Below are 26,425 nucleotides of genomic sequence, written 5' to 3'. Positions count from 1 at the left end.
TGGAGAGCCGGGGCTGCGGCGGCTGCCTCCCATTGCCTGGAGCAGCCGCTCCTGCCGCAGAGGGCTGGGATGTTCTCCAGGGCACTGCCAGGGCTTGTTTGTGAGCAGGAGAGCCAGAGACGCGTTTTTGACTCCAGCTGGGTTTCTCGTCTTTATTAATGAGTAGAAGCATTGGAGTATGCCAAAATGAAACCCAAACCCATTATCCTGTTGTTTTTGTTGTGTTTTCTTGCGTACCTTACCCTGGCTTTTACAGAGAGAGATGTTCAGATAAGTTGTGCTGATGGAATTGGCATCTTTGGGGTTTAAGCACATAATACTTTTGTAGTCTGAAGCTTAGCTTGTTGCCAGTGATGCTTTTCTTCCTCTTGATTCACTGCCAGGAGTGGTTATGGAAAGAAAATCAGAAAGTATGATATGATAACACCTGAAAATGCAATAATTCCCCCACTGGGAGGAGAGAAGAGACAGTAAGCTGGAAAGGATGCTCCCCAGCTTCAAAAAGATTAGTTCTGTTCACATGTGAAACTGTGACTGAGGTTGTCTTAAGCCTATGAGAGCTGGAGATACTCCTAGCCTGAGCCTTGGCCACGATGCAGTAGGTACTCTCCTGTCCCAGTGTATTTATGAGTCTTGTCCTGAAGGGCTTGATCTGCAGAGCTTTGTCCGAAGGTGTTTTGAAAGCGCAGCCGGTATATCCTGTGCCCTGTGGTTCAGCAGAGCGTGTGATCCCCAGCTGGTTTGCTTTTTGATGAAAGTATTAATAAAACTGGTACATTTGTACAAAGCCCTCCTCTGTCTGCTTGTTAAACACCCCCTTGCACCCTTGATATTAAAAACATGCTTTCCATGCTGGAGCAGGCAAGATAAATGGAAACACATTTTAATCATTCTTGCTGGTCTTGGGTAGCTTTTTTTCCATTGCTGTGGATTTTTAAGAGACCGCTGGGGAGCCAGGTGGCTTAAAGGGTAAAGTTGTGGCATTGCAGCTGAAGTCCCTTTTGAGCTCGTTAAGTCGCATGAGAGCTGTGGCTTCTCCCAGGGGAAGAAGGTGTTTGTGGGAGCCATCCACCCCACACTGGTGGCCGTCACCATGCCGAGGTGGAGAAGTGTTTGCTCTTTAAGCAGGGTCTGTGTAGCTTAACTCTCTAAGTGTGAGTGGTTGCTCCTGGCTTAGGTGTATGCTGTCTTTATGCGGTACGATATGGAGTGCAGAACATGTGCATGGGCCAATGGAAAGCTGGAATATTTTCCTAGCTTACCCTAAACTCACTTTTTTTAGTAGTATCTCACTTTACATCACAAAGCTGCTTCTTGTGAGAGGACTCCTTCAGAAAAAGGTGGATGTCTTCTGCCTGGAAGTAAAGTTCCCAACCATCGTTTACAAATGGTTTAGAAACTTCCCTCTCAATGTGAAAAATTTCCGGTGACTCTTGTCAAGCCGGCTAGAGCCGTCAAAAGTGACACATCATTGAAGCCTAGTAGGAAGTGTTCAGCTTTCACCTCTCTGGTGCTGCTGCTCCTGATGCGATGCTCTCAGCAGGGTGAGCCCCAGCCTGGCAGCGGGTGCTTTCGATCAGGTCCTGCCTCCTGGAGTCCTGTGTTTATGGAGTTCTTCCTGAAAAACAAGGGCAGGCTGCTGTGTGTAAGGGTTCGTGTGTGCTTTACCTGTGACAGTGGGGTTTGGTTTTGTGGTTGGAAATCCACACTGGTGGGAGATGGTGGGGCTGTCCTGCGCCTGCTCCCTGACATCGCAGCAGTTAAACAGAAAGCCATGGAGACTTCCATGTAATGCTTTTGCAGTAGCTTGCAGGGGTTTCAGCAGAAATCGCTGCATGTAGTGTAGAAATGAGTGAGTGCTTTAAAACGAGTCTTGGACCTGACTGCTGGGTTCAAGACCACGAAGCCAAGCAAACCCTAGCAAGCTTGCAGGGGCTGCACCTCTGTCCACTAGGACGTAACCCATGGGTGGTTTTCAGCATGTCCAAGACCCGGCACAAGGCCATGGGGCTGATTTTGAGCCTTTGTCCCAAGATCCCACCTGCTGTGCACTAACAGCCGTGCCTTCTCCGGGTACAGACCGTCCTGGGGCCGCGGGCAGGCTGGGGCTCAGCCAGGCTCTGCGTTGAGTCATGTTTCATGTGAACGTTGGCTGCAGCCTTTTAAGTAGAAGACCATCTGATTTTAAGAATTTAGTCTTTTAGAGAGATCTGAAAAACAAATTTGGTGCTCAGCTGATGACGGTGAAAGGAGAGTGCTAGGAAGGACATGTTGGGTAAAGTTTTCTTCAGACCATGGTGTATTCTGAAATAGGAACTTGACAGAATATTTAAACTCCATCCCGTAAAATAACCCACGGGCTTTGTTCACCAGCTTCAGCAAACTACACCCGGCCTTTTTTCTTATCTGTTAATCTTCTGAGTTGAGCTAAATATTTGGATTGTACTTACTAGAGCTTTTTACGGTTAGTTTGGAGTTTACTTAGTCTGTAAAACTGTCAGCTCAACGGGACATCTGAACTGTGCTTGTAGGGAAATATGTGCTAAAATGCATGTAGCTTTAAAAATTTATCCTCTTCCCCTGGCTTTGGGGCAGGCTTTGACCTAAGGGTTCACCACAGGACTTCCTTCGAGACAGTGAGCTGGAGAATCGATCCTGCTCCTGCGAACACCAGCCGCAGTGTAAATCTGTTATTTGCATTCAGATGAGAACAGTGCTGTTCATCCCATATAGATCCTCTGTGGGGTCATAACAAGATTTCCATTTCTGGGACTTTGGAACCAGTTTATCAGAGACAAAGCACTGTCTTTGCGGTTGGGAAGGGATCACTGTATTGCAGTCGTCTTCTGTGCAGAGCTTGAATTTCAGTCTAAAGAGTGTTGGGATATGCTAGGGTATGTGTTGGTGTCAGGATATGCTGGAATATGTCTTTAGGCTCAATTGCTTGTCACGTTTGCATGAAAGAGGACTTGCAGCAGTGAAGGCAGTGAAATTTTGCCCACAGAAAGTCCTCTGCCAGGAGAGGTGAGAATCAGGTCACCAAAGTCTGGCGGTACCCCTTGGGTCAGAAGAAAAGGCAGCCATGGGCAGAAGTTGCACCTTTGCTTTAAGAAAATCCTTGCCCATATCCTACCCTTTCCTCTTGCTGCCGGGTCTGAGCTGGTCCCATTCCCTGGGCAGCTGGTGATGCCAGGCACCAACTGGAGAAGCTGGGGGGAGTCCATCACCAGGCTTTCTGGGTGCGTTGGACTGCAGGCACGGTGGGGATGGGTCTCAAACCACTCTCGACATTGCAGGAACCGTGGTGGGTTTGCTCTAAGCTGAGCTTCCTTCGGGTGTAGCTGTCAAGGCAGATGGTCCGATTGTCTCCTAATAACGCTAATAGTAACATAAACATGATCCTGGTTCTGCAGAACCGTACTCTGGGCCTCTTCTCTCTCCCGTGGTAGGCAGCGGAGGGACCGACGCCAGGGACACATCTTTTAGCCATATATTGCAGAGGCAGTGGGAGAAGCGCTGGCGGGTTCTCTGCGGAGCGCAGCTGGGCTCGATTACCCAAGCTCCGAGCGAGGGAGAGAGAAGTCAAACTCTGGTGAGGAGCCAGAGGCATGTTCATCCTGCTGCCGCTGCGGGACGGACACAAGTAACGAAGCGTGCTCACAAGAGGTACCTCTTCCAGGTGACCCCATGGCTAAGGGATGCTTTGACCTCTTGGGGCACAAATAGCAATGCTCGTGTCTAATTCAGCGTTTTGGCAGCAAACGCGTAGCTGACACTGACTGATCGTGTTCTGGTTTTAGGAAGAGAGTGGATCTAAAGTACATCACACTGAGAATTGCTCTTGGCTGAGCCAAGCCGTTAATGACCTTCAGCTCTGTTTAGGTCTGCAGCGCGTGTTTATAAGGGAGAGCAGGACTGGCTCCCCTGGGCTTAGGAAAATAAACGTCTTGGAGGCGATGCCTGCTGCAGCTGGGCGCCTGCACCATTGGAGCCGGAGCTGCTGCTGGTCCTGTCCCTGCAGATCTCCTCCCAGCACTGCGCAGGTGGGCTTCAGCATGGATTTGGGGCTTGCAGGTACAATTTTGGAGGTGCATTTGGCCCAGCTCCCAAGGAAGGTTTCTCTTGTATGCCAAAGCTACCGTCCTTCGAAGCCCTTCCAAATCAGGCCATGGGTAGAGGTGCATATGTGAAGGTTGTGAGAGCCATTGTTGACCTCTCAAACTGCCAATCTGCAGTTTTAATCTCTGTCTGATAGTCTGGAAAATGAGATTATTTCATTTGTACTCCTGGCCTTTTAAGGGTCTAATTTAAAACGCCATCGGGTCGATGAACTTTAAATGCTTTGGATCAGAGCATGAAGTGTGATGTTCTCTAAAGCTGGGTCTAAAACCTGTGATTTCTAGAGCATAAAGACTTGAATTTAGAAAAGCCTGGAGGGACAAGCAAGGTATTTTGAAAAATGTCAAAAAAAGCCCCAATATATCTCCTTTTATTTCTTGTCCCATAACAATAAGAGAGCTTGAGACAGCCGAATGATCAAACTTCAAGGAAGTAAGGTTGGCTGTATTTTACCAAAGTGTGTCAGGATACAAAAGGGATTTCCCAAAGCTCCTAAGGAATCATGTCTCATATAGGGTGTTCTCTGAGCAGCTCTGCAGAACTCCGCGCCCGAGGGCATGGCTGGGGGCAGCTGGGACGGGCAGGAACACGGCATTTCTGCTCACCAGGAGACAGGATTAAGTGTAAATCTGTGAGTTAAACTGTTCCCAGCTTTGGATCCCAACATTATTCCTGGTAATCAGGCAGCTGAAATGCCGTGCTCACCTGGATGTATTTCAGAAATCTAAAGAGATTTATGCTTTTTGTTGACTCTACAAAAGGTGGTTTCAAATTATGACAAATTCTCTCCAGGAGAGACAGGGACTGAGACTGCTTTTCAAACCTTCTGAAAGTTCCCACTTGGCCGCCTGTTTTCCTACTTAGAGGAACACTTATTTCAGCAGTCATTACCTTGATAAAGCTTTTAAAATTTGAGTTTTCTGTCCTATTACAGGTTTGACTAAAAATCCTGGGGGTGTAAGTGCCTCAATTCAGCTACTCCAGCAGAGTCAGGAGCACAACTGTGATGAGCGGACAAAGCCTATCTTCATTACGGAGAGTGTGCATTAGCTCTGGGTAGGGAAGGCACAGAGTAGATTTGTATTTCTGTTGAAATCTTCAGATTGCTTCTTTTAATGTTCCCCTATACATTTCCTGAAATTGAAAACGATGTGTCCTGTGAAAAGCATTTGTGCTTCCTTACTTGGCTGATTGTGCTCCTTGCTCCGCTGGCTGCGTCCAGGCATCACGCTGCAGCTAAATGAGATGCCTTCAGCTGATAGACGGGAAAAGAGATTTGCTAATAAGCAGGCATGGAACAGAGGAACTTGCTAGAAATAGGATAATGCTTGTAGAAGAAGGAAGGAAAAACCTCTATTTCTGGCTCTGTGAGGAATTTCCAGGATTAATTCCAAGCAACCTGTTGTTCAGGATCTTCCCCTTAAATATAAAAGGAAAATCAGTCCTTTTGTGTTCTTCTCGCTGCACTGTGTGGTGCTGACAGGAGCCAGGCATCCAAAAATGAATTCTCTTCTCCTGCCTTAATGAGTGGTGGCACCAAAGAACGTGCTTGAGACTCTGTATGCAGGGAGCTGCAGCTCCGCGCAGGCAAAGCAGACAGCATCCAGGTGTTGGTGTCTGAGGGTCCGTGGAAGGAGATGCAGTAGCTCAGGCTCCAGACCTACCCCAAGGTGCCTTGTTGGTGCTTATAGCCCCACGGCAGCTCCAGGCAAGGCGCCGCTTGCTGCCAGCGCTACTCCTACCGCAGCTACGTATGTGCGACTGCCCCAACTTCCTGTGCCTCTTGCCAAGAGAAACACTCCCATACGCCGTGTCGCGTTTTCCTTCAGCTGCAAATAGCTCCTCAGGATATAAATACTGGATACAGTAAGGGCAGCCCTTGCGTGAGCCTGATAAGGCACGGGCTGTGTTCACGGCGTGCTGATAAATGCATCTTGAGGAGGAGGTGTTTTGACAAGGAGTGGCCAAGGCAGGTGCTTGCTGCAGATCATCTCTTTTCTTTCGCTGTGGCTCAGCCTCCTTCAAGTAATCCCTTTTCCTCTGCTCATCCCTATCCCCAGTGGCTGAGGGCCAGGCTGGGGGTCTCCAGCAAGGTGGTGACCACAGAAGGTTGGTCAGAGTGGGCACTGCCCATGGGCACACGCTGCACATCGTGCTGCATCAGTACTGCTGCCACACGCAAACCCACCCCAGAACTCGCCTGCTCCTGGGCATTGGGACTTCATCCGTCCAAACAGCCCCTTTTTAGTTCTGCCTTATGTTTATCTGCTGTGGGACAGCTGCGTGAATCGTGTCTGCCAGGAATGGGGAGGCCTGGGCTCCAGGAGCTCCAAATGTTGCATGTCAGGAAGTTGGTTATGCTTTGTAATTGATGGTCCTGGAAGGCAAGCGTGAGAAAACACACTGATAGTTTCTGTTTCGTAGGCTAAAAAAGTTCTCTTCAGTGAAACTTTGCAGGCCAGCTCTTAGGAAGGGCTTGTAAACCCTTTTAATTTAAGAGAGGACATAAAAAGCAGGCATAAAAAGCCAGCAGAGAAAAGTAAATTAGGTCCCAAAGGGGGAAATTTTTTCTGATCTTGAATTTGAGAACTGGAAAGAAATCCATCTGGTTCTAGGTTTCCGAGAATGAATGCATGAGTGTTTTGCACAATGCAAAGCCTTGCAGAAAAACACTGAAACAGCCTTTGAGATGAGAAAAAAGGAAACTGAGCCCAGTCTGGGAGCAGCTTTTTTTGTGCAACAGGAAAGTTTTGTGACACAGAAACTGAGAGTGATAATAAAGGCAAAGGCTGGTGTGCTCTCAGAGGGATAGATACCTTTTGTGTGTTTCCCACAAATCCATTAGCTGCCTCCAGCATGAAGCACTGCTCTCCAAAGCCTGGAAAGAACCTGATGGAAAAGACTGAGGGATATCCACTGCTTCATTCCACTCCATGGTCATGATCTGGTAGGTGTTATGGGAAGGGGAGTGCCCTAGTGTCCATCAGGAAGACCCTGTTGATCCCTATGGATGCCACTGGGTCACCTGTGGCTTTACAACACAGCTGAGCAGATGTTGTGGTGAGCTGCCACCATCACAGGCATCCTCCTCCTCCAGGGATGGGAATGCCAAGCAGCTTGGCAGCGCGGGGAGGGCTCCGAGATGCCCTGTTTCCATCACCGGGCTTTCATCCCTTTTGGAGAGTGCCCAAGCAATAAGTGTTAGCTTTATAGCAACGTTTGCTCTTGGTGTGCAACCTGCTGAGCTTAACAGGGACGAATGGGTAGTGCTTTATAAACCACCCTGAATCAAAGCAAGTCCGTGGGGATTATCGTCTCCAGGCGCTTGGGTGGAGGAGGTTTTCATTGCAGAAACAGCTGCCAGCGCTGTGCTCCCCAGCAAAGGGCCTGGGTGTTGCTGCTGTGGAGGAGCTCGTGGGGCCAGAGGAGAGCAGAGTTCCCTGCCCTGTCCTCTGCAGGCAAAGCTTCCAGACGCCGCTTCCCTCAGACCTCGCGTGCGTCTGGGCCCCCGTGCGCAGTAATGAGCAGTAATGGCTTGTTAAAAGCATAACTGCGTAGCTCCCAGCGGCCTGCCGACCAGCACGGACCATTGCTTCTTTCCCCACAATGTTTATGATCCTTCTTTTCGTCTCTCTGTCACGGATGAGAGTGGTTTCTTTATTTCCCTTGAAATAATAACGTAAATCTGGGAATTGGAAACCCGTAGCCTGGTTGTGGTTTTTTTTAAGAGTATAAATTGGGGAACAGTTAAAATTATATTATTCCTGGCAACGAAGTTCCTTTTTTAATAGATAATTTGAAGTTATTATGTTGGAAGCAGCTTCCCCCACGTGTGTGTGCATGCATGCTGTGGAAGGAGCGGCGCTGAAGCTTTCAAGGTGGTGGAAGTGCTGGAGTCTGCAGTTTTTCAGCTGGTGGCAGAAGAAAAAAACCCTCAAAGGCATTATCTTGCAGTTTGTAATTAAGCCCAGTTTTTATCAATGGAAGTTTTCCCTTGAAAGAACTAAAGAATTGGTCTTCCAAGGTCTTTTTCTAGCAGGATCTGGTTTTTATTTCTCCTAGCTGTTCATTTTTACAAGGCTTGGGAGCGCCAGTGTTTTCTGCTATGCCCCAGTGACAGGCATTTGTTTCCAATTAGTATTTATTGGATTATTTTAGTCAAAAGTAAGCTTTGTATTAGAGCTCTGCAATACGCGCTTTGTTGTTTGTTCACAGGATGGTGTTTTCTTTTTCTGCGTGGTTTTGCATCAGTTTCTATCTCCTGCAAAGCTGATGCAAGGCAGCATCGCTGGGGGTCTGCCCTGAGACAGATTGAACCAGATTAAAGAGATTACAGCCTCTAATAGCGGCATCTATTTCTTCCATCAGTAGAGGCGTGGTTCTGACTCACAGGGCTGGAAATAGCAGCAGCCGGTGAGTGTCCTTAGGCCGTGTCCGGTTTTCTGCGGCTTTTCCCCAGAATTAGCCGCTCTCGAGGGCAGGGGCTGCTGGTCACTCCCCAGGCTGAGTGCACCGGGTAAAGCCTGGCTTAGGTGGCCGGTGGCAAGGTCAGCACTGGGTACTGTTGGATTTGTGTGTGTGCACGGGGCTGACTAACAACGCCTTGGAAAAACGCATAGGTAATGTTTTATGGAGGTAAAATAATACAGAAAAACAGTCTTTTAATGGCATCTGGGTTCCTGACTTGAGGTCATACGATAAAATGATTTTCTTAGTTTGCCTTGGGAATTAAAAAGCAAATGAAAATGTGAATACCAAGCTAAACCCTTGACCGATGCATTTCTGACACTGTAAATGTCGGAGCTTATTTGGGGAGAAAATCTCCCCAAACAAACATGGATCTTTGTGGACGAGGGTGGCTGCAAGTAGGTGAAAACACTGGGATTGGCCCTTTGGCTTCAGGTCTTGCCCAACCTGTACGGGAAGCTGCCAGGCCTGGGGTTTATCATGTTCTGGTAATGAAAGTCAGAGTGATTGCCCCGAAGTCAGGAGAGCGATAAGTGCTCTCACAGTGATGTAACGCGAAATGAGAAGCAGACTCGCAGCCTTTCTTTTGCGGAAATAACAAATATGCTTTTACAAGGGAATAAATGCAGAATACTTGGCAATGGCTCACCCAGGAGAAACAGGCAAGTTTGTTTGGTTGGAGACCAAGGAAAGCTGCATAGTTCAGCAAGGTTTAACTGCAGGTCGAGTCTGAGTTTTCCTTTTCCTGCTGCATATCTCTGTTTTCCATAAACTGTAAAATGTTATTACTGCAAACTGCACGTCCCAACACAGCCTCTCCATGCGCACTGTACTAAGAACTGCAAATCTCATTTTTTCCTGCTTTTTCTTCTCTTCCAGGACAATGGGCCTGCCCAGAACAGGAGGTCGGTGTCCCACGGGGCTGGTGGCAGTCCCACAGACAACAAGCAGATGCTGAACATGCAACACCACAACCCAACCCGGCTCTACGCTAACAGCAGCCCCGAGTCGGCTCTGCCAGGCCAGCTGAGCGGGCTCCACATCGCTCCTGCCCAGAGGTAGGACGATGGCATTGCTCCCTCTCTGGATTCCACTGCTGTTCATGCAAACTCCGTTTCAGGGATGTGCATTGAGGCTGTGGTGCTCCTGGAGGTCCTGGAGCTCTAGAGATGCTGGGTTCAGTTCCTGCTCCATTAGTTGAGGGTAGGTGGGGAAAAAACAACCCGCACCAAAAAAAAGGAGGCTTGGAGATGTCAAATTTTGAACAAAGTGGCCATGGGTAATGACTGCATCAAGTGAGGTTAAGTTTGTGATGCTGAAGCAATGTTCAACCCTTTATTTCTGAGTTGGATGAAGATTTCCAGACCAACGTAAGATCTTCTGTTGCCGGTGGGGTAGGTAGATGAGCGGCATCAGATCTGTTCCCAGGCTGAGGTTACTGCTCAGGGGTGGCACAGCTGTTAGTATCTTGGCTCAAAGTATATATTCAAGGAAACTTGGAGGGTTTTGCCCTCCTAGGAGTGGGGACTGTGCCACCACAGACCCAGGAGCAAACGCTTGGCCTGGGAGCTGGAGGTATCCACAGAGAAAATGAAACCCAGTGAACTGGGATGTTTCTAAATGTAAGATCTGCTCAGTGCAGCTGTCCGGGTGGCTGGGAAATAAATAACGCTTGTAAGAAAGAAACAGCTTTTGTGTAGCCAAGAATGGTTTGGGTGGATAACTCTGACTTTGAGACAGGCCATGTTGTGCACTGCGATGCTTTTGTGTGGCTTACGCTGCTGCTGATCTGTGCTCCTCCAGACTGGCAAAACAGCCTGCGAGAAAGTAATGCCTGTGTCGAATACAAAGAGTAAAGAGAGTTTCCTTTCAGCTTGGGAAGCCTGTGCCTGCTCAAATTTGTATTTCAGTGATGCTTTGAGCCAGCTCATTCCCTGGGCTGCTCCAGGGAAGTTAATGAAGTTGGAAAGAAGAGAGAATTGCACAAAGAAATACGGAGAACAAAATCTGACGTTATCTGCATGTGAGCCAAAAGGCAGGAGATCAGCTCGGGTGTTTGAGTAGAACTGGGTCAGAAGTGCATTCTCTTTGAATTTGTGCTTGATCAGGCTGGACTGGTCAAAACCTGCCCTTTCTCATGGAAGTGTGTACGCGAGGGCTGCGGTGGGGCAGGCAGGACCTCGGGGCACACCTGGAGAGTTTGGGCTGACCTGGAGTCTCAGGGATGGGTCCTCGGCTGCCCTGATCACCAACAACAGGACTTCTGCCCCTCATCTGGAGAGGTCAGAGCCATGGGAGAAGCTGGCAAGCCGCTCCCGGAAAACAGAGCTTTGTTTTTTCGTTGAAAGTTAATTTTGTTTGGTTTTTTTAATTTGTTTGAAAGTGGATTTTCTTTGTGTGTGTGGTTTTTATTTTTGTTTGAGCAGGCATGAGTATAATGCTGGTGGAGAAAATGGGTCTGAGATGGCTAGAATGTGGTCAGCTGTCTGATGGGGTTCAGGGCTCTTGCTATTTTTATTGCTTTTTGTAATGACCTGGATGGCCTTCTCCTTAAAAAGGAAAAGGAGCCCCTTCCCATGAAGCTGTGCTGTGCTCTGGGGCCTCAGCGAAGCACAATAGCGTTTGAATTCATCTCTACTCAGCAGGACACCCAAACATATACCAGCAATATTTTTGATTCTGAACTATGCTTTTCATGTTTTGATATAGCGAATGGACTGGAATGATGGTTTAAATTACTATTTGCTATCATACCCCAATCGTGCTGCGTACAGACAAGGAGCAGCGTCAGGTCCAGATGCTGGTGGTGGGCATGTGGTTGGGAGCGCAGTCACGGGGCTGCTCTCCTGGCCCACCCTCGGCGCGGCGCAGCCCCCTGGTGTGGTTTTCTCATTTAAGCTGAGGGCTATCTCAGCAAATGGATCTTTTAATGCAGTCACCTACAGAAATCCTGACTTCAAAAGAGGCATTTGTGGGTGGTAAGGCTTGCTGTCACGGCTGTGCCTGGCAGCAGCACCCACTCTCGTGCCGGATGCCCTCACGGTGGTGCAAGGGGGGTGGATGCCCTGTCGCTGCATAACTGATGAAATGCATTGTTTTACCTGTTCTTGCAATAAATTCCATGTGTGGCAGAGCAATTTGCAGCACTTGTAAGCAGCTGCCCTCTTTCCTGAAGGCATCTGGTAACCGGGCCAGCCTTAGCTGTGTTACTCAATTGGAGCTGAACAGGGGACGATTTTAACTTCCCTGGTTCAATGGCTTTTCCTGGGACAGGCCTTACCTCCAGATGGAGAAACGCATGGGAATGGAGAGGTGTTTAATTGAATCTGTGGGAATGTGGAGATTTCAGTACCTCCCTAATGAGCTGACAATTGCTGTTTGTATTTGACATTCTTGCTTTTTTTAAAACAGCCTCGACCCCTTGAAGTCTCTTCCACGGAACAGAAATGGGATTGATGTGGAGTCAGATGTCTACAAGATGCTTCAGGATTATGAAAAGCCTGTGTCGGAGCCTAAGCAGTCTGGATCTTTCCGGTACTTGCAGGGCATGTTGGAGGCTGGCGAGAACGGTAAGGAGCTGGGCACCTATCGTCTGTCCCAGTGAGTCCTCCCCATGACTGGTGCTGCCGGGCTTGAACCATCATTCAGTCGCTCTGCGTCCCATTCCATGGCCCCACACCTGCCAAGTTGCTGTTGCAAGTTGATCTCCTCCTCTTCCCCTAGCTGAGGTCCAGAAGCTTGAAGAGCCCCTAAAGACCCACCTGCAAGAGCTGATGGAGTGGGTTTGCAGTCTCCTCTCTGTCATTTTACTGCACATCTCTTCAGTGTTGAGAAAGCTCAGCTCGGGACAGGGGAGGGTCCCAGCACCTCGTGAGGGGTAACAGCCACATGGCAGGTTACACATCAGCCCCCGAGCGCCTGGGGGCTTTCCAAATCTTGTGGCCACCTTGGGCATCATGTGAAAGTTGGATTTGCAAGCAGCTTCTGCATGGCAGCTGTTTTCCTGACACTGTTTGTGCAATGGCTTAAAGCAGTTGTGTAAGATCACCAGTGGAGAACTGTGGGCCTGTTGGAGTAAATGGCATTTGCATAAGGACGTGGGATGGTCCTCAGCAACGCCGGGATAGAGATCAGGAGCTCTTGGCTCGCTTCTCAGTCTGTTGCAGCTTCCTGCCCACATGGGCAGGAGCCAAATTTAAGCATTAAATAATAAGATCCCCGAACTATACATTTCAGCTTCTTTTTATTTGCCTTTCAACCTTAAGTCCATTGGGGATTTTATAGTCAAACTTACAGGCTTTGCTTTACAATCATTAGGACAAGACTCTTCTTTATGCTTTCTTCCAAGAGCCTCATACTCCAGTCCTGTGAATCCAGGAACTTTAGATTTTATGGGACAATGCTAACTACTGCAAATGTCATTATGGAGCTGCGAGAGGGAGCGAGTCAGGCTATTGCAATCAGTTTCTGTGCATATAAAATGATATTATTTGACTAGAAGGATATTGCTTCTTGCTTCATAAGGAGAACAATTGCAGGTAACTTCTGAACATCCAGAGTTTCCACTGGTTTTAGTTTTCCCAGTAGTATTTCGGCACATCCACAAAGCATGGAATGAGGTTGGCCTTGGAAGTACTCAGTGTAAAAACTACAGCCCCTCCTAGGCCGGCAGGAAAACCGATGTTAATTACAAGTTCCAGATGTACCTTCTGGTCCTTCACCAAGGACAAGCACAAGCAGCTTCCCAGCGAGGCATCTGTTGCACCCCCAGGTCTCTTTATTACGACAAAGCAAATGGGAAGCGCCTTTGTTAATCCCAGTTAATAACGCTGCTCTGCCCCTCTTCCTTCTCCTCTGTGCCAGGAAAAGGGAACAAAACTGAAGCTTGGCTGTTTTACTCCAGCCGCCCCTCGCACCCGTGGCCCTGCCTTTCGTGAGGAAAGGAGAAAAAAAAGTTGTGGGCTGGGGGAAAGGGAGGATGAAGAAGTACCAGGGCAGCCTCTGGACTCTGGGACTGTCCCAGCCAGCCCTGGACCTCTGCTCACCCTGGCAGCATCTCGGTGCCACCATGCGTCTGGAGTGTGGGGCCAAAACGCTGGTGGTGGCACCAGCCAGGGTGGCAGCAGGCTGGGGAGGTCACCTCCAAGGGCTCTGCCACCAACCCTTTCCCACTTGGCTGTGCTGGGCAGCAGGCAGAGGGGATGTGCAACTGGCTGCAAGCACAGTCTTGCTTGTGCCTTAGTAGTCGTCACGATGCTATCGGTGTTTATTTCATAAGGGATGAGAAATTAAGTGAAAAGCATCTCTCCTGGCATGAAGCTCTGTGATGTTTCAGCACAGTTGAAATCCCTATGAGTGTTCTTGCTAGGTTGTTTTGCAGCTTCCACTCCTCCTCTTTCTCCCTAAGCCTAAAATTACACATTTTCGCCTGAGCCTGCTATGTTGTCCTTTTAAAGTCAAGATCTCCTCTCCTGAGGAGCTGGATGTCTTTAGCGATGACCTGTTTTATATGGAAGGTGTTTCTTCTGGAAGCTGTGTTTTCTTCAGCATCGCCAGCTCCAGAGCTTCATGCTGAGGATCTGGTGGAGGCTGGAGAGAGCCCAGCAGTCTCCTCCATAGGCGCCCTTGGCGTGGGAAGGACGAGTGCTGCAGCTGCAAACAGGGATGGCGATGGTTGCAATTGTGGAGCTAAAGCTTCTCACTGCCTTGCTAAGGACCATAAATTACAATGAGACTGTGGGATGGTAAATAAGAAGGAAATGGATCCATCGCTTGGGGAGATGGCAGCAGCCCTCTCTGCTGGGCTCATTTTGCTGTAAAATGTCTTCCCTCCTCCTCCCCCCCCCCCCCACCTTCTAAGCAGCTTATCCAAGTGCTCTCTCTGAGAGACAGTGACAGCTTAGCTGTTAAATGTTGGCAGATGAGCCTGTCTAGTCCAAGCACGCCATATCTCACATTGGGAGAAGCCAACAGCTTGAGCAGTTGTTTCGGTTTATTCCCAACAAGGCACTGGAAGGACTCAACAGGAGGGCTTGGCTGGAGCCAACTGAGTGCTCGGAGAACCCCTGGTGTGGAGCAGCCCTGGCCCACTCCTGGGCGGGCAGTCTCACACCTATTGAGGCTGTCAGCACCTCCAAACATTGTATTCTATCTTGAGAAAGTGGGTTAGGTGGGAAATCGGTCCTTGTGGGTTTACCTGCTTGGCTAGAACTGTTGGCAGCATTGCTCTCTGGATCAGGGCCGTGGCTGGAGATGGGGTCTGCTGTGCGAGGATGCCTGTGCAACCCGAGGGTAACCCCAGGAGGCTGGAGTCGGGTGTGCTTCCTCCTCCCCAGCTGAGCCCAGGACAGGAGGCCCTCCCAAGACACGCCAGATGGGAGAGCGGGGGTCTCTCCGTGGAAGGAATCTTCATCAGAATGAGCAGAGGGTCAGCACAGTGTCCTACGCTCGTTTGCAAACATGAATGCTGTGTGACTTCTGAGACGGTTGGTCTCGCTATTTGCTTTTTACTTCCTTACAAGCAAGTTGCAGTTTCTGTTGTGACAGGCAGGGACTCATCTGACTCCTTAAGGAAAAAGGGGGGGGGGGGGGAAAGAGCCCAGAAAGGATGAAATTTCAATCTGTGTCTCTTTAAAATTCTTGGCAGGTGAAAAACTCGACAAGCTGAGCAACTCTCGGAACATCAAGTCCCCAGTGTCAAAGCTTGGTGGTGCCATGTCCGGGCTGCAGATGCTCCCCGAGTGCACTCGTTGCGGGAATGGCATTGTGTAAGTGTCACGTCTCGCCGGAGCCTCCAGTGCTGTGGGGACAGTAAGGCAGGGAACGGCGGGGTCAGCTCCCACCAGATGTGGATTTGTAGCAGAATGCCTTGCATTTGTAGCAGAACACCTTGAATCCCTTTCTGGTTTTGGCTAATGGTATATAAACCTGGAACTGAGGAATATAGCTTGGATTGCCCCTTTTAAGGGAATCTTGCGGCAAAACGGGCATGATTCATGGGATGGCTTCTGCCCTTATAGTAACTTATCATAGTAACTGCCCAGGGACTATGAATAGTGCTGGCAGTCTTTTGTTGCCCTACAGAGTGAGAAACGCTTCAAGGGTCAAGTAGAAGGGGTCTGCAGATTGTTTTTGTTTTTGTTTGTTGAAGAGTTACTCTCTGGTGGATGGGTGTTTGGTCTGATTTCAGAGAATACAGGCAGTTTTCTGCTTCATTGTGTTGTAATTTATGTTCTGTTGTAATCTACGTTCTGCTCAAGCCAGATCTGCTAGCTGAGAGTCGTCTTCTCTGCAAATGCTTGTAACCATGTTCTTGCTGGTGCTGTGAGCTGGAGATCTCAGCTCCAAACGCTGTGGTGCCTGTGTGCGCGCAGCCCCAGCCCTGCCAGCGTGCTTGGAGCGTGTTGGCTCCCCATGTTCTGGGCTGAGCTTATATATTTAAGGCTCAGCTTTGCACTGCGCTGTGGAGCAGTGCTGCAGGGGGCTAAGGACAGATAGGAATGAGGCATCCCATATGGTGGAGCCATAGAGCATGGCCACAAGCAGAGTGGCAGCTTTGGGTTGGCTGAAATGCAGGGATGGGAACGTACAGTAGCATCCTGGTGTGCCCCTGTATGCCGCTTCCCTTTGCTGACTCTTGTTTTACTCGAGGCAGAAGGAAAAGCTGCTTATGCTCATTTTTTCCCCTCCTCACCTGAGCTCTCCCCATCTCTCACCAGTGGCACGATCGTCAAAGCTCGGGACAAGCTCTACCACCCCGAGTGCTTCATGTGCGATGACTGTGGCCTCAACCTGAAGCAGAGAGGGTATTTCTTCATCGAAGAGCAGCTGTACTGCGAGACGCACGCGAAGGAGAGGGTTAAGCCCCCCGAGGGATATGACGTGGTGGCTGTTTATCCAAACGCTAAAGTTGAACTTGTCTAATCCCAGGCTGTGCTCTGGAGAGGTCGGGCGGCCACACGCCCACCCACGTCCTCCCCACCAGCTGCGCAATGTGGCTGTAATCAACCCCGATTACCAAAGCCCAAGTTAAAATGCCTTTTCCTAGATAAAACCGTTTACACTTGGGATCTCCAGGGGATGGTGTTGAAAGCATATGAGCAGGTTTTTCCCTTCTTTTTGACACTCTGCTTTTTGGGTTGCTGTGTTGGGTTATTAGTCTGTGCCATAACCTTGTCCAAGATCTGTGTAAATATGGATTAATTCTCTACTTTGTTTCATATAAAACCAGTATTCCTTCCCCCCCCCATTCTGAAAAAGCAAGGAAGCTGTTGTAGAAACTCAAAAAAAATAAGGCACTTTAAGAAAAGAAGCTGACTTCTCTGATCTTAATCTCCTGCCTTATGACTGCCCTGGTGATTGAAACCAACCCCTTGAGGAGTCTGGGGTGTGGTACTGATGGGTCGGGGTCCCCAGCTCAGCCCCTTCCCAGATGTGCCAAGGAAACAGTAACTGCTGTAAAATGCCCTGGTTCAGGGCACGGCAGTTTGAGGCTAACATGGACTGACCTGAGTTCCCCAAGAGATCTCTACACTGAGCGTGTGATGAGGCTTTTTTCTTCCTTCTTTCACTCCTAATTCAGTTGTTCACTGTCATCTAGTCACCCAATCACACCTTTAAAAGGACACTGAAATAGCCTGGAGCCCACCTCAGCTATTCCCACCTCCCGCGCTCCTGCCCCACAGCTGTCTTTGCTTCGGCCATTTCGACTCTTCCCCAGCTTTTACTATATTTTTGTAGCCCTTTATTTCTAGATCCTCCCGACTGCTGCCATCTGGGTCTGCCTCGCAGCAGCGAAGGGAGGATGAAATCCCTCCTGGCTCTTGGGGAGGAACTGGAGCGGTGATGAGCCCAGCTGTGAGCCCCAGTTCCAGGGGCAGTGGGTTTGGGTTTATACCCGTATCCCAAGCCTACGCTTTCAGCCAGGTCCATTGTCCCCTTTATTTGAGGGGGAAAAGTTTTTGAGGATCTTGGGATTTTGCTTAGTTGGAGAAATGCCTTTTTTCATGTTCATGTTTGGAGGAGGGAGAGAATTAAGTCACCCAGCTGCTGGATGCCACCACACATGGTGGTAGGAGCTGTGTGTTTGGTGCCACAAGGTTATTTGTGCATTGCAACCACCTCCTTCCTCCTTCTCACTTGAAAGGAGGAGGATGTGGTCAAGAAAAAGAAATGTCTGTGCTTGCTTCCCTTCTGTGGAAAAGGAATATAAGAGATGAGGCAATGGCCAAAGCATTCTTCCCCTTCTGGCTCTCCATAACAAGGGTCTGAGAAGCCTGGGACTGGAGGAGCATTGGGAGACCAGGTAAAGGTTGGCGCTGGGCATGCAGTTTCTTCCCACGTGTGCTGCACCCCAGAGGGAGTAAGGATTTTAGGGTGTTACAGGGCCATGTTTAAACCTTTTTGTGTGATGCCTCATAGGGATTTAAGCAGGACTGAGCTGCCCGACTGTGCGTCCTGGCCAGGTACCACCTCGCAGCCACAGGGATGCTGACCACGCATATTCCTGGCAGCAGCAGGACACCCACCTCCCCCTCCTTCTGTCGTGAGGATTTGTAATTATTAAACTACAAGAAGCACGTGGAAACTTCTATCATGGCTCTGAGCCTTATTTTTCTTGTGTTCGCCATAGTCTTGCGAGGTAGGTTGGACCATCTGAAGGGGAACGCTTGGGACTACTGTAAGTGATGAGGAGACTAGCAGTATTCAGGTGAGAAGTGTTCCTGCCCTTGTTTGCAGGCCTCTGCTTGGAGCTCCTTAGTTTGCTGTTCTCAGAAGCAGTTGTTCTGAATTCCCCCAATAACCTCACTGGGCTGAGCTCCACCTGAAAGTTCAGGCCTCGCCCAAACCCAGGACTGAATCCAGCCTGGCTGAGCAATGGAAAATTTGTGACACAAGTGACATTGAGGGGCTTTTCCCGTTTTCCTTGGAGCCGGCTGCTGCTGGGCTGTGTTTCACTCTCTGCAGCTCTTGTCCGTGTTCCACTCCACCTGTGCCGTGGTTGTGTCCCATGGAGATGCCAGGCTTCTTGCAGCCCTGGCACAGGGACCACCTTAGAAATTCATAAATTGTTTAGTTGTCCTCCTTTTGAACATCTGAGCGGGCTGCTGGCGGGGCATCAGCTGCTGCACCAGTACAGCACTGGGAGCACTGGGTGTGGGACTTTTAATTTGAAACCAAATTCCCACAAATCAATTTTTTCATGTGGTTGTCTCATTATACCCTTTCTTAGGGGTAATCACCTCTTTTGATGCCCCCACAGAGCCTAAAGCTGGAGCTGCCTCGCACGCCCCCATCCCGGGGCACATCATTCACATTGTCAGGCTTGCAGGACACACGAGTGAGCCGCCTCTGTCACTGGGTAACGCTGTGTGACTCTGTAAACATGGGGAAGGAGCTGTTTCTATGAAATATAAAATAAAACTGTAGTGTCGGTTTGATGCCTTTGCCTGGCCCCGCTGGGTCTCTCCTGCAGCAGTACCTGTGTCAGCGGGGGTCTGTTGGCCTCCAGGTACGGAGGATGCTGGATATGCTTTAACAAGAGTCTTGGAGATGGAGAGCCGTGCTTCCACAGCGTCGTGCATCAGGAGCCTTGTTTGAGGTTTGCCCGGTGCTTTGGCTGGGTGTCGAATAGGCTTTTTAGCTCCTGAGACCTTCCAGGGGCAGTGTGTCCCGCTGGGCACAGAGATGGGAAGGGCAGTTGTCTCTCTGCCCGGAGCCTGGCTCCACTCCACCAGTGTGACCTGCAATGGTCCAGGCTTTTCCTGTCTCTGCCGGTGCTTAAGGCCGGTGAATTGGATTTATTAGCCACGTTAATCAGCCACAGTGCCGCTCCAAAGGTTCGTTTTCCCACGGATGGTCCAGGCTCTCACCGGACCAGGAGCCACAGCTGGGGATGTCGCCTGCCCTGTCACTGTGGGAAGGACCTGGGCAGTGCCCAGGCTGGAAAACACCCTTCTGCCCATGGGTTATGTAAACCACAATACAGCTGTGAGCAAGCAGCGCTCCTGAGAGTCCCCTTACAAAGCACTAGCTGGGCAGCTGTTCACACTCCTGCCCTGAGCCAAGAGCTGTGACGTTGGCGTGGTGGGGGCAAAACTGGTCCCAAAAGCCCTGTCCCACCCCATCCCTGCAGATCCTCAAACCACAGAACCCTGCCAGGTGGAGGAGCAAGGGGGAGCAGGAGGGTGAGGATGGGCTCAGTGGGGTTTAGCAGCTCTGTTGCAGAGGGACCTTTGCTTATGTAGCTGCATCTCAAAAGGTCTGTGTTTAATGGCTGGTTGGTATTTGGTTCGCTGGTATGTGGGAAAGTGAGAAGTAATGTGAGTTAAGTGCATCCAACAGATATTTCACCTACAGTGTTTCATTTGGAAAGCAGACATACGTGGCAATCGTTGCTTGTATGTGCCTAAGATATTTAGCAAAGCTTCTAAGGATCCGCATGCAGCATGAAAGATTTTCATACAGTTTGGGTCTCCCATGTCCAATTAGTGCATGTATTCAAATGATTAACATGCTCATGACTCCCCCATTTGTGATTTTTCCACGCATGTGTGTGTTGGATGTGTTTATAAGTTACAGCCACCAAGGCCCCCGGTCCCTCTGCCCCGGGCGCTGCTGCTGTGAGGCTTCGTGGCTGCCCCATCCCTGGAGGGGTTCCAGGCCAGGTTGGATGGGGCTTGGAGCCCCTGATCCAGCGGGAGGTGTCCCTGCCCATGGCAAAGGTGGGACTGGATGGGCTTTGAGGTCCCTTCCAACCCAAACCATTCTGTGATTCAGTCCTAGGGCTGAGCTCTGTGGGACCATCCCTGGCTGTGAGACTGAAAGGGGGACCCAGGGCGCTTGGGTGGCACTGGGTCTCCTCCGCGCCGCCCGCTGTCCCCGTGCAGCCCGGGCCGTGCAGCACCCACCTTCTGCCCAACCCCACGAGCACCCTCCGGGCTCCTCGCTGCTTTGGAAATAACAACACACAAGATCAAACGCAACGAAGGGCACCGTTTATGAGCTAAATGAGGTGGGACCGGGGCCAACATGATTCAAGTCCTAATTGTTTAACTTTTTCCATGTATCATCATTAAATTTTCCTACTTAGCCGGGCATTATTTCCACCACCACCCCGCCTTTCTTCTGCTGCTTTTGTTTGGAGTTGTTTAACTTCACTTTTGTTGTTGGATGGCTGCCCCAGGGACCTGAAAAAAAACGGGGCCGTCCATTTGTATTGGGATAAAAGTCCTTGTGCCATGGGAGGGGAGGTAGAGGCAAAGAGGCCTTCTGGAAAAGTTCCCTCTCCTCCCATTCTCATGTGTGAGAGAGGCTATTTTAATTACTTCAGGGAAAAAATATTCCCCACACACATAATAAAACAGACAAAACTGCTCCTGACTGTAAGGGTGCTTGTCTACAACTTATTTTGTCTCTTTTTCTCCCTGGGAAAGCAGAGGGGAGGCACGCCCCGAGCCCAGGAGCTGCTCCTTGCACTGGGACACTTCAGTATTTTGTAGTTTTACATGGTCCTAAAGCAATTCTTTTGTGCAGGGAGGGCCTGGGCTGCCGCCAGCGCGGCTGCTTTGGGCAGTTCATGGGCACAGGGTGGCTCACTTGTGCAAAGCCGCTGCTCGAGCTTCAGGCTTTGGGCTTCATTAATGAAACAACCACTTTTTTTTGGAAGAAAACACCTTAGTTCTTCACTCCCAAACCTGCAGGGTGCTGGGAGGTCAGTGACCAGAGCCTGTCCTCCCTGAGCTGATTGACCTAGAGGAGACGCAAGCTGCTGGCGCCACGGGACAGCGGTGCTGAGGGATGCTGAGCACCGTTCCTGGAAAAGCCAGCTGGAGGGGACCTTGGGAGGCCACCTGGACCCTGCTCCTGTCCCCAGGCAGCACCAGCCACCCGCGTCTCCCCCCGGGAGCTGTCGAATCTCTCCTCAGGATGGAGACTCCTGGCTCCCCGGGTGCTGTGTCCTGAGGAGTGCAGGGAATGCAAAGGGGGGCGGTGGTGCATGACGTGCACGGGGAGGTATGTGATGCATAGGGCGGGCAGTGGGCCTCCGAGAGCCTCGCGAGGTCCAACAAAGCCAAGGGCAAAGTCCTACTCCCGGGTTGGGGCAATCCCCATTTTCAGTACATGATGGTGGATGATGTGATTGAGAGCAGCCCTGCAGAGAAGGACTCGGGGTGCTGGTTGATGGGAAGCTCGACAGGAGCCACACCGTGCGATCACAGCCCAGAAACCAACCGTATCCTGCGTTACATCCAAAGCTGCGTGGCCAGCAGGGAGCGAGGGGATTCTGCTCCTCTCTGGGGAGACCTCATCTGGAGGATTGTGTCCAGTTCCGGAATCCTCAACATAAGAAGGAGATGGAGCAGTTGGAACGGGTCCAGAGGAGGCTACAAAGTGATCGAAAGGCTGGAGCATCTCTCCTACCAGGACAGGCTGAGAGAGTTGGGGTTGTTCAGCCTGGAGAAGAGAAGGCTCCGAGGAAACCTTATAGTGACCTTCCAGTACCTGAAGGGGCTACAGGAAAGCTGGAGAGGGGCTGTTCATAAAGGCTTTGGGGAATGGGTATAAACTGGAGAGGGGCAGATTTAGACTGGACATGAGGAATTTCTTCACCATGAGGGTGGGGAGGCCCTGGCCCAGGCTGCCCAGGGAAGCTGTGGCTGCCCCATCCCTGGAGGGGTTCCAGGCCAGGTTGGATGGGGCTCGGAGCCCCTGATCCAGTGGGAGGTGTCCCTGCCCATGGCAGGGGGGGGACTCTATGGGCTTTAAGGTCCCTTCCAACCCAAACCCTTCTATGATTCTATGGCAAACGGCGGTGCCTGAGGCCGTGCGGGCGGCCCGGGGGGTGCGGGGCAGAGGCACCATCTAGTGATGGAAAACGAAATATCCAGCGGCTTCGGGCAAGGCGGGAGAAGAACCTGCGCTGTGAGGGCTCCCGGCACCGTGGGGTGTTTTCTGAGTGGGAACAGCCCAGTCCCGCCGGAGGGCAGCGCTTCTCGGAACCCTCTGGCAAAGGCCGCCCCGGGAGAGGCCTGAAAAGCCGCGGCGATGGCGTTGAGCCCTTCCCCGGGGCTCTCGCTGCTGCCAGGCAGCCCTTCTCTTGCTTTTCCTTGCGCTGATGCAGCCCTGCCTGCCCTGCCCCACATCACCGTGCTCTGTCCCACATCATCACCGTGTTCTGCCCCACATCACCGTGCTCTGCCCCACATCATCACCGTGTTCTGCCCCACATCATCACTGTGTTCTGCCCCACATCACTGTGCTCTGCCCCACATCGTCACTGTGCTCTGCCCCACATCATTACTGCGTTCTGCCTCACATCATCACTGTGCTCTGCCCCACATCACTGTGCTCTGCCCCACATCATCGTGCTCTGCCCCACAGGGGCCGGGGCAGCGGGCCGGGGTGATGCCACTGCACAGGGCTCCTCGGCGCATCTCCTGCTGCGGGGGAGGCGTGTGCTGTCTCTCCCCTCGGCAGAGCCGCATCGCACCAGGTGAAGTCCTTGGTGAGCAGTGGATGGTCTCGGGAAAGCTGACTCCACTTGACAGGTGAGCTGGGGGGGTTATCCCAGACCCTCCTGTGTGTGCTACGGGCAGGCACCCTGTCCGTCTCCTTTATGGGATTCCTGCCACAAATAGGGTTTCCTGATAAATAATCACGCTGAGCGGTTGCCTGCCCAGATCTGCTGAGGAGGGAACAGGTACACATCGCTGCCTGGAACTGGGAAGTGATGGCCACAACTGCCTTTAAAATCTCAAAGTCCTGTAAGTTAATATGTTTTCAAGCGGGCATCGCACAGGGCAGTCATCGGTCTGGCTACGTGCGGTCACGCTGCGCTGCCAAGACAGCAGCAGGGATGAAATGAGCCAAGAGATAAAGAGCTGCCAGAGAGAATTTTTTTACAGGTGCCATGAGTCCGGTGGCCCTGATGGCCACGGTCACCATCTCCAGCCACCCCAGGGCAGAGAGCAAGCAGGCCGGAGGCTGAGCGCAGGGCTTTGGGCAGGGCATGGCTGCCCCACCTTCTAGCTGGGTGGCACACGTGCTCCGGCACCCGGGCACGGAGCCCCTTGGAGGACGCTCTGCAGGCTCAGCAAACAGAGATTACAGAATGGATCGTGCTTTGCTCTGTGAGTAAGCAAGCTTCCACATGATCCGAGTGCTGCACAAACAGTATGGAATTACAAAACTCTAAATTATCATGTGTTCTGTTAATTGCCAGCTCTCGAGATGGCTACAGGGAGGATGACGCAGTAGTCCCACCACAGATCCCTCGAGAGGAGCCTTGCCCAGGCAGAAGAGGAAGAGCAGAGCCACTGTGGGTAGTAACCACTCTAACCCGCAGCAGACCAGGAGCTCTGGTGACGGCCGTGTTGGGTGGCAATGTCACACAGGGCGAGTGTGGTGTGACCACGCACGAGCAGGAGCCCGGCTGCTTCACGGCCGCTGGGCAGCCTGCAGCATCGCAGCAGCCCGTCAGTGCTGGCTCCCCACCGGCCTCATCTGACCAGTTTAGGCCACGTTAGAGACTCAGTCCACACAAAACCAGAACGTCTGCACAAGAGGTGTTTTCTCAGCCATTCAAAGATGCAATCCCTCTCCCTCTCTGGTGGAGGTGCTCGCCTTTGCTCTGCCGGCTCCTCAGCATCTGAGTTCACTTTACAGGAATCTCTTTGACCTCATTTCTCGCACACTGCTCTTCATCTAAGGTCTGAAAGCCTCTTTTAGAAGGCTGTACTGAAACGCACTGGCTGCTTTCAGAGGGGTCGCTTGGGAGAACGAGGACTGGTCCTTCCTCTACAGTGAATTTGCTCCGTGACTGCCCGAGTCATTTACTGGCCACTAATTCCATGCAGTTTTCATAAGCTTCGTGCTGCATTGAAGCATCCCTGATGTTGGATGAGGAGTGGGTTTTGCAATGCAGGGAGCACCCAGCAAAGGTTGGCAGGAGAGCAGCATCACTCTGGGCTAAAACGACTGTAGGCAGTAGCTGTGGTGCTTGGGCAGAGCCGGCTGGAACATGAGCTGCTTCTGTAACTGATGGTTTATGTAGATAAAAGAGAAAGCCCCATGGTGTTTTAATGTTAAATACATTAAATTTATAATACATTGAGGGTTCATCTGCAAACCAGATAAACGTATGTTATGTGTGTCTACCGCTTAATTTCGATGTGCTAGATTTGCAGTCTAACCACAGTTATTTATGAGCACTGCAAATTATTTCTCTGTAAACAATTACTGTTGGCTGAATAATTATTAAGATTGCACTAACATTAATGCTTCAGACAATACCCTCCCAATTCCTCAGTTCCCCATGGGAGCAGGTGTGTGTTTCCTGTCTGTGCTGCGGTTCTTGCACAGCTCCGAGGCAGGGCAGGCCCACGGCCGCTGCCTGCCAGCCCCTCATCTGCCCAAATCGTCCGCTGCCCCGGCTCCCACTCCACTGTTATCAGTAGGGGACAGCTTTGGCTGTGGGGTGGCTCAGGCTTGGCAACCAGTTGCCACCTCTGCCTCTCTCCAGGCAGGAGGTATCAAAACCTCCCCCATTCACTGCATGACATGGGCTCTCCATCCCTTATTCCGAGCAGCAGCGGATCTCTGCCTGGCCTGGATAAATGCTGCCATCTGCTTCTCCTCCCCAGGCACTGCTGCAGCCATCGCTCCCTGCTCTGTGCCTCCACCTTCCCATGCACCCAAGTAACCCTCTGATCATCGCTGCCGGAGAGATGCTTCCCCAGCCTGCCCTCGCCCAACAGCATCCCAGCCCTGCGTGGCACCACTGCCCCTTCCCAAGGGAGCTGCGCCGCTCAGGAGAGCCAACAGCAGAGCCTGTTTGGAACACCACGGTGATTCTGAGTGCCCCGGGAGTTATTTCAGAAGATGACAGCATTGCTCAGATCTTTGAAATGGCTTTACCAGCTGTCTCGGTATCTTACTCCAGGCAGAGCCAAGAGTCACGTGTAGAGCAATAATAGTTAACAGACAGGAATCCGGAATATAAAAAGCTCCTCTCCTGAGGCCAGAGCTGCACAGGCTCCTTCAGAGCAGACGCTGCTGACCTTGTCTGCTGCGTAAACACTCCTGGGCTGCAGATAATGATGGATTTTCTGGGTCTGGGAGCACATTTGGTTTCTAAAGCTGTGTCTGACGCTTGTTTTTTCCCGTGCCAGTGCGCAGGAGAGACTCGCACCACTGCTGCCTCCAGCTCACCTGCGTTTCTCAGGGTGCCGCTGCCGGGGGGAGCGACCCCGGCTCCCACCAGCCCCGGCAGCCCCCCGGCTCATGGCTTGAGCAAAAGCTGCTCCCGTTTCTTATCTATTCCCCATCTATTTCCTGCCTATTCCCTATTCCCATGGCTTCCAGCTTGCCCACCTCCCGCAGAGCGCTCTGTGCGATGGTATTCGCCCTCTCGCAGCAGAGCTCGGCGCGGGCTGCAGCAGGGCCGGGGGGGGCCGGGGGGGCCGGGGGGGCCGGGCAGAACCATCCCACCGCCCCGGGCAGCCCAGGGGGCGCTGAGCCCTCGCTCAGCATCCCGGGAGCATCCTGCCCAGCATCCCGCCCAGCGGAGCGGCCCGGGATGAACCCGGGAAATAGACTCCGTGCAGAGAGGGAGAACGCTTCCCTGGAAAAGCCCGGGCGGCTGCGGGAGCGGCAGGGGAAGCGCCGGGGGTGCTGCGGGGCGGAGGGGAGGCACCCGGCAGCATCCCCGATCGAGCCCGAGATAAATCCATGAAATAGTCTCCGTGCAGAAAGGGAAAATGCTTCCTCGGAAGGGCCGGCGGCGATGGGAAAGGCAGGGGCGGAGCGGGAAGGAGCCAGGGATGCTGCGGGGCGGGGG

General features: G+C 51.4%; 1 protein-coding gene across 1 annotated transcript in view; it reads left to right on the top strand.

Annotated features, from left to right (window-relative positions):
* The window catches only part of PDLIM4 (PDZ and LIM domain 4), a 46,250-nt gene extending 25,389 nt beyond the window's left edge, over positions 1 to 20,861 (top strand). The window contains exons 4-7 of the mRNA XM_009562333.2: positions 9,466 to 9,644; positions 11,998 to 12,155; positions 15,233 to 15,353; positions 16,305 to 20,861. Of these exons, the coding sequence (XP_009560628.2) occupies positions 9,466 to 9,644; positions 11,998 to 12,155; positions 15,233 to 15,353; positions 16,305 to 16,509 (663 nt within the window). The 3' untranslated portion in view covers positions 16,510 to 20,861. The remainder of the gene's footprint in view (positions 1 to 9,465; positions 9,645 to 11,997; positions 12,156 to 15,232; positions 15,354 to 16,304) is intronic.
* The last annotated feature ends 5,564 nt before the right edge of the window (positions 20,862 to 26,425 follow it).

This window comes from Cuculus canorus, chromosome 14 (genome assembly GCF_017976375.1).
Source record: "Cuculus canorus isolate bCucCan1 chromosome 14, bCucCan1.pri, whole genome shotgun sequence".
In the NCBI taxonomy this organism is placed as follows: domain Eukaryota; kingdom Metazoa; phylum Chordata; class Aves; order Cuculiformes; family Cuculidae; genus Cuculus; species Cuculus canorus.
Note: the sequence above shows the minus strand (reverse complement) of the source record. Positions and strands in the feature narration are given on the sequence as shown.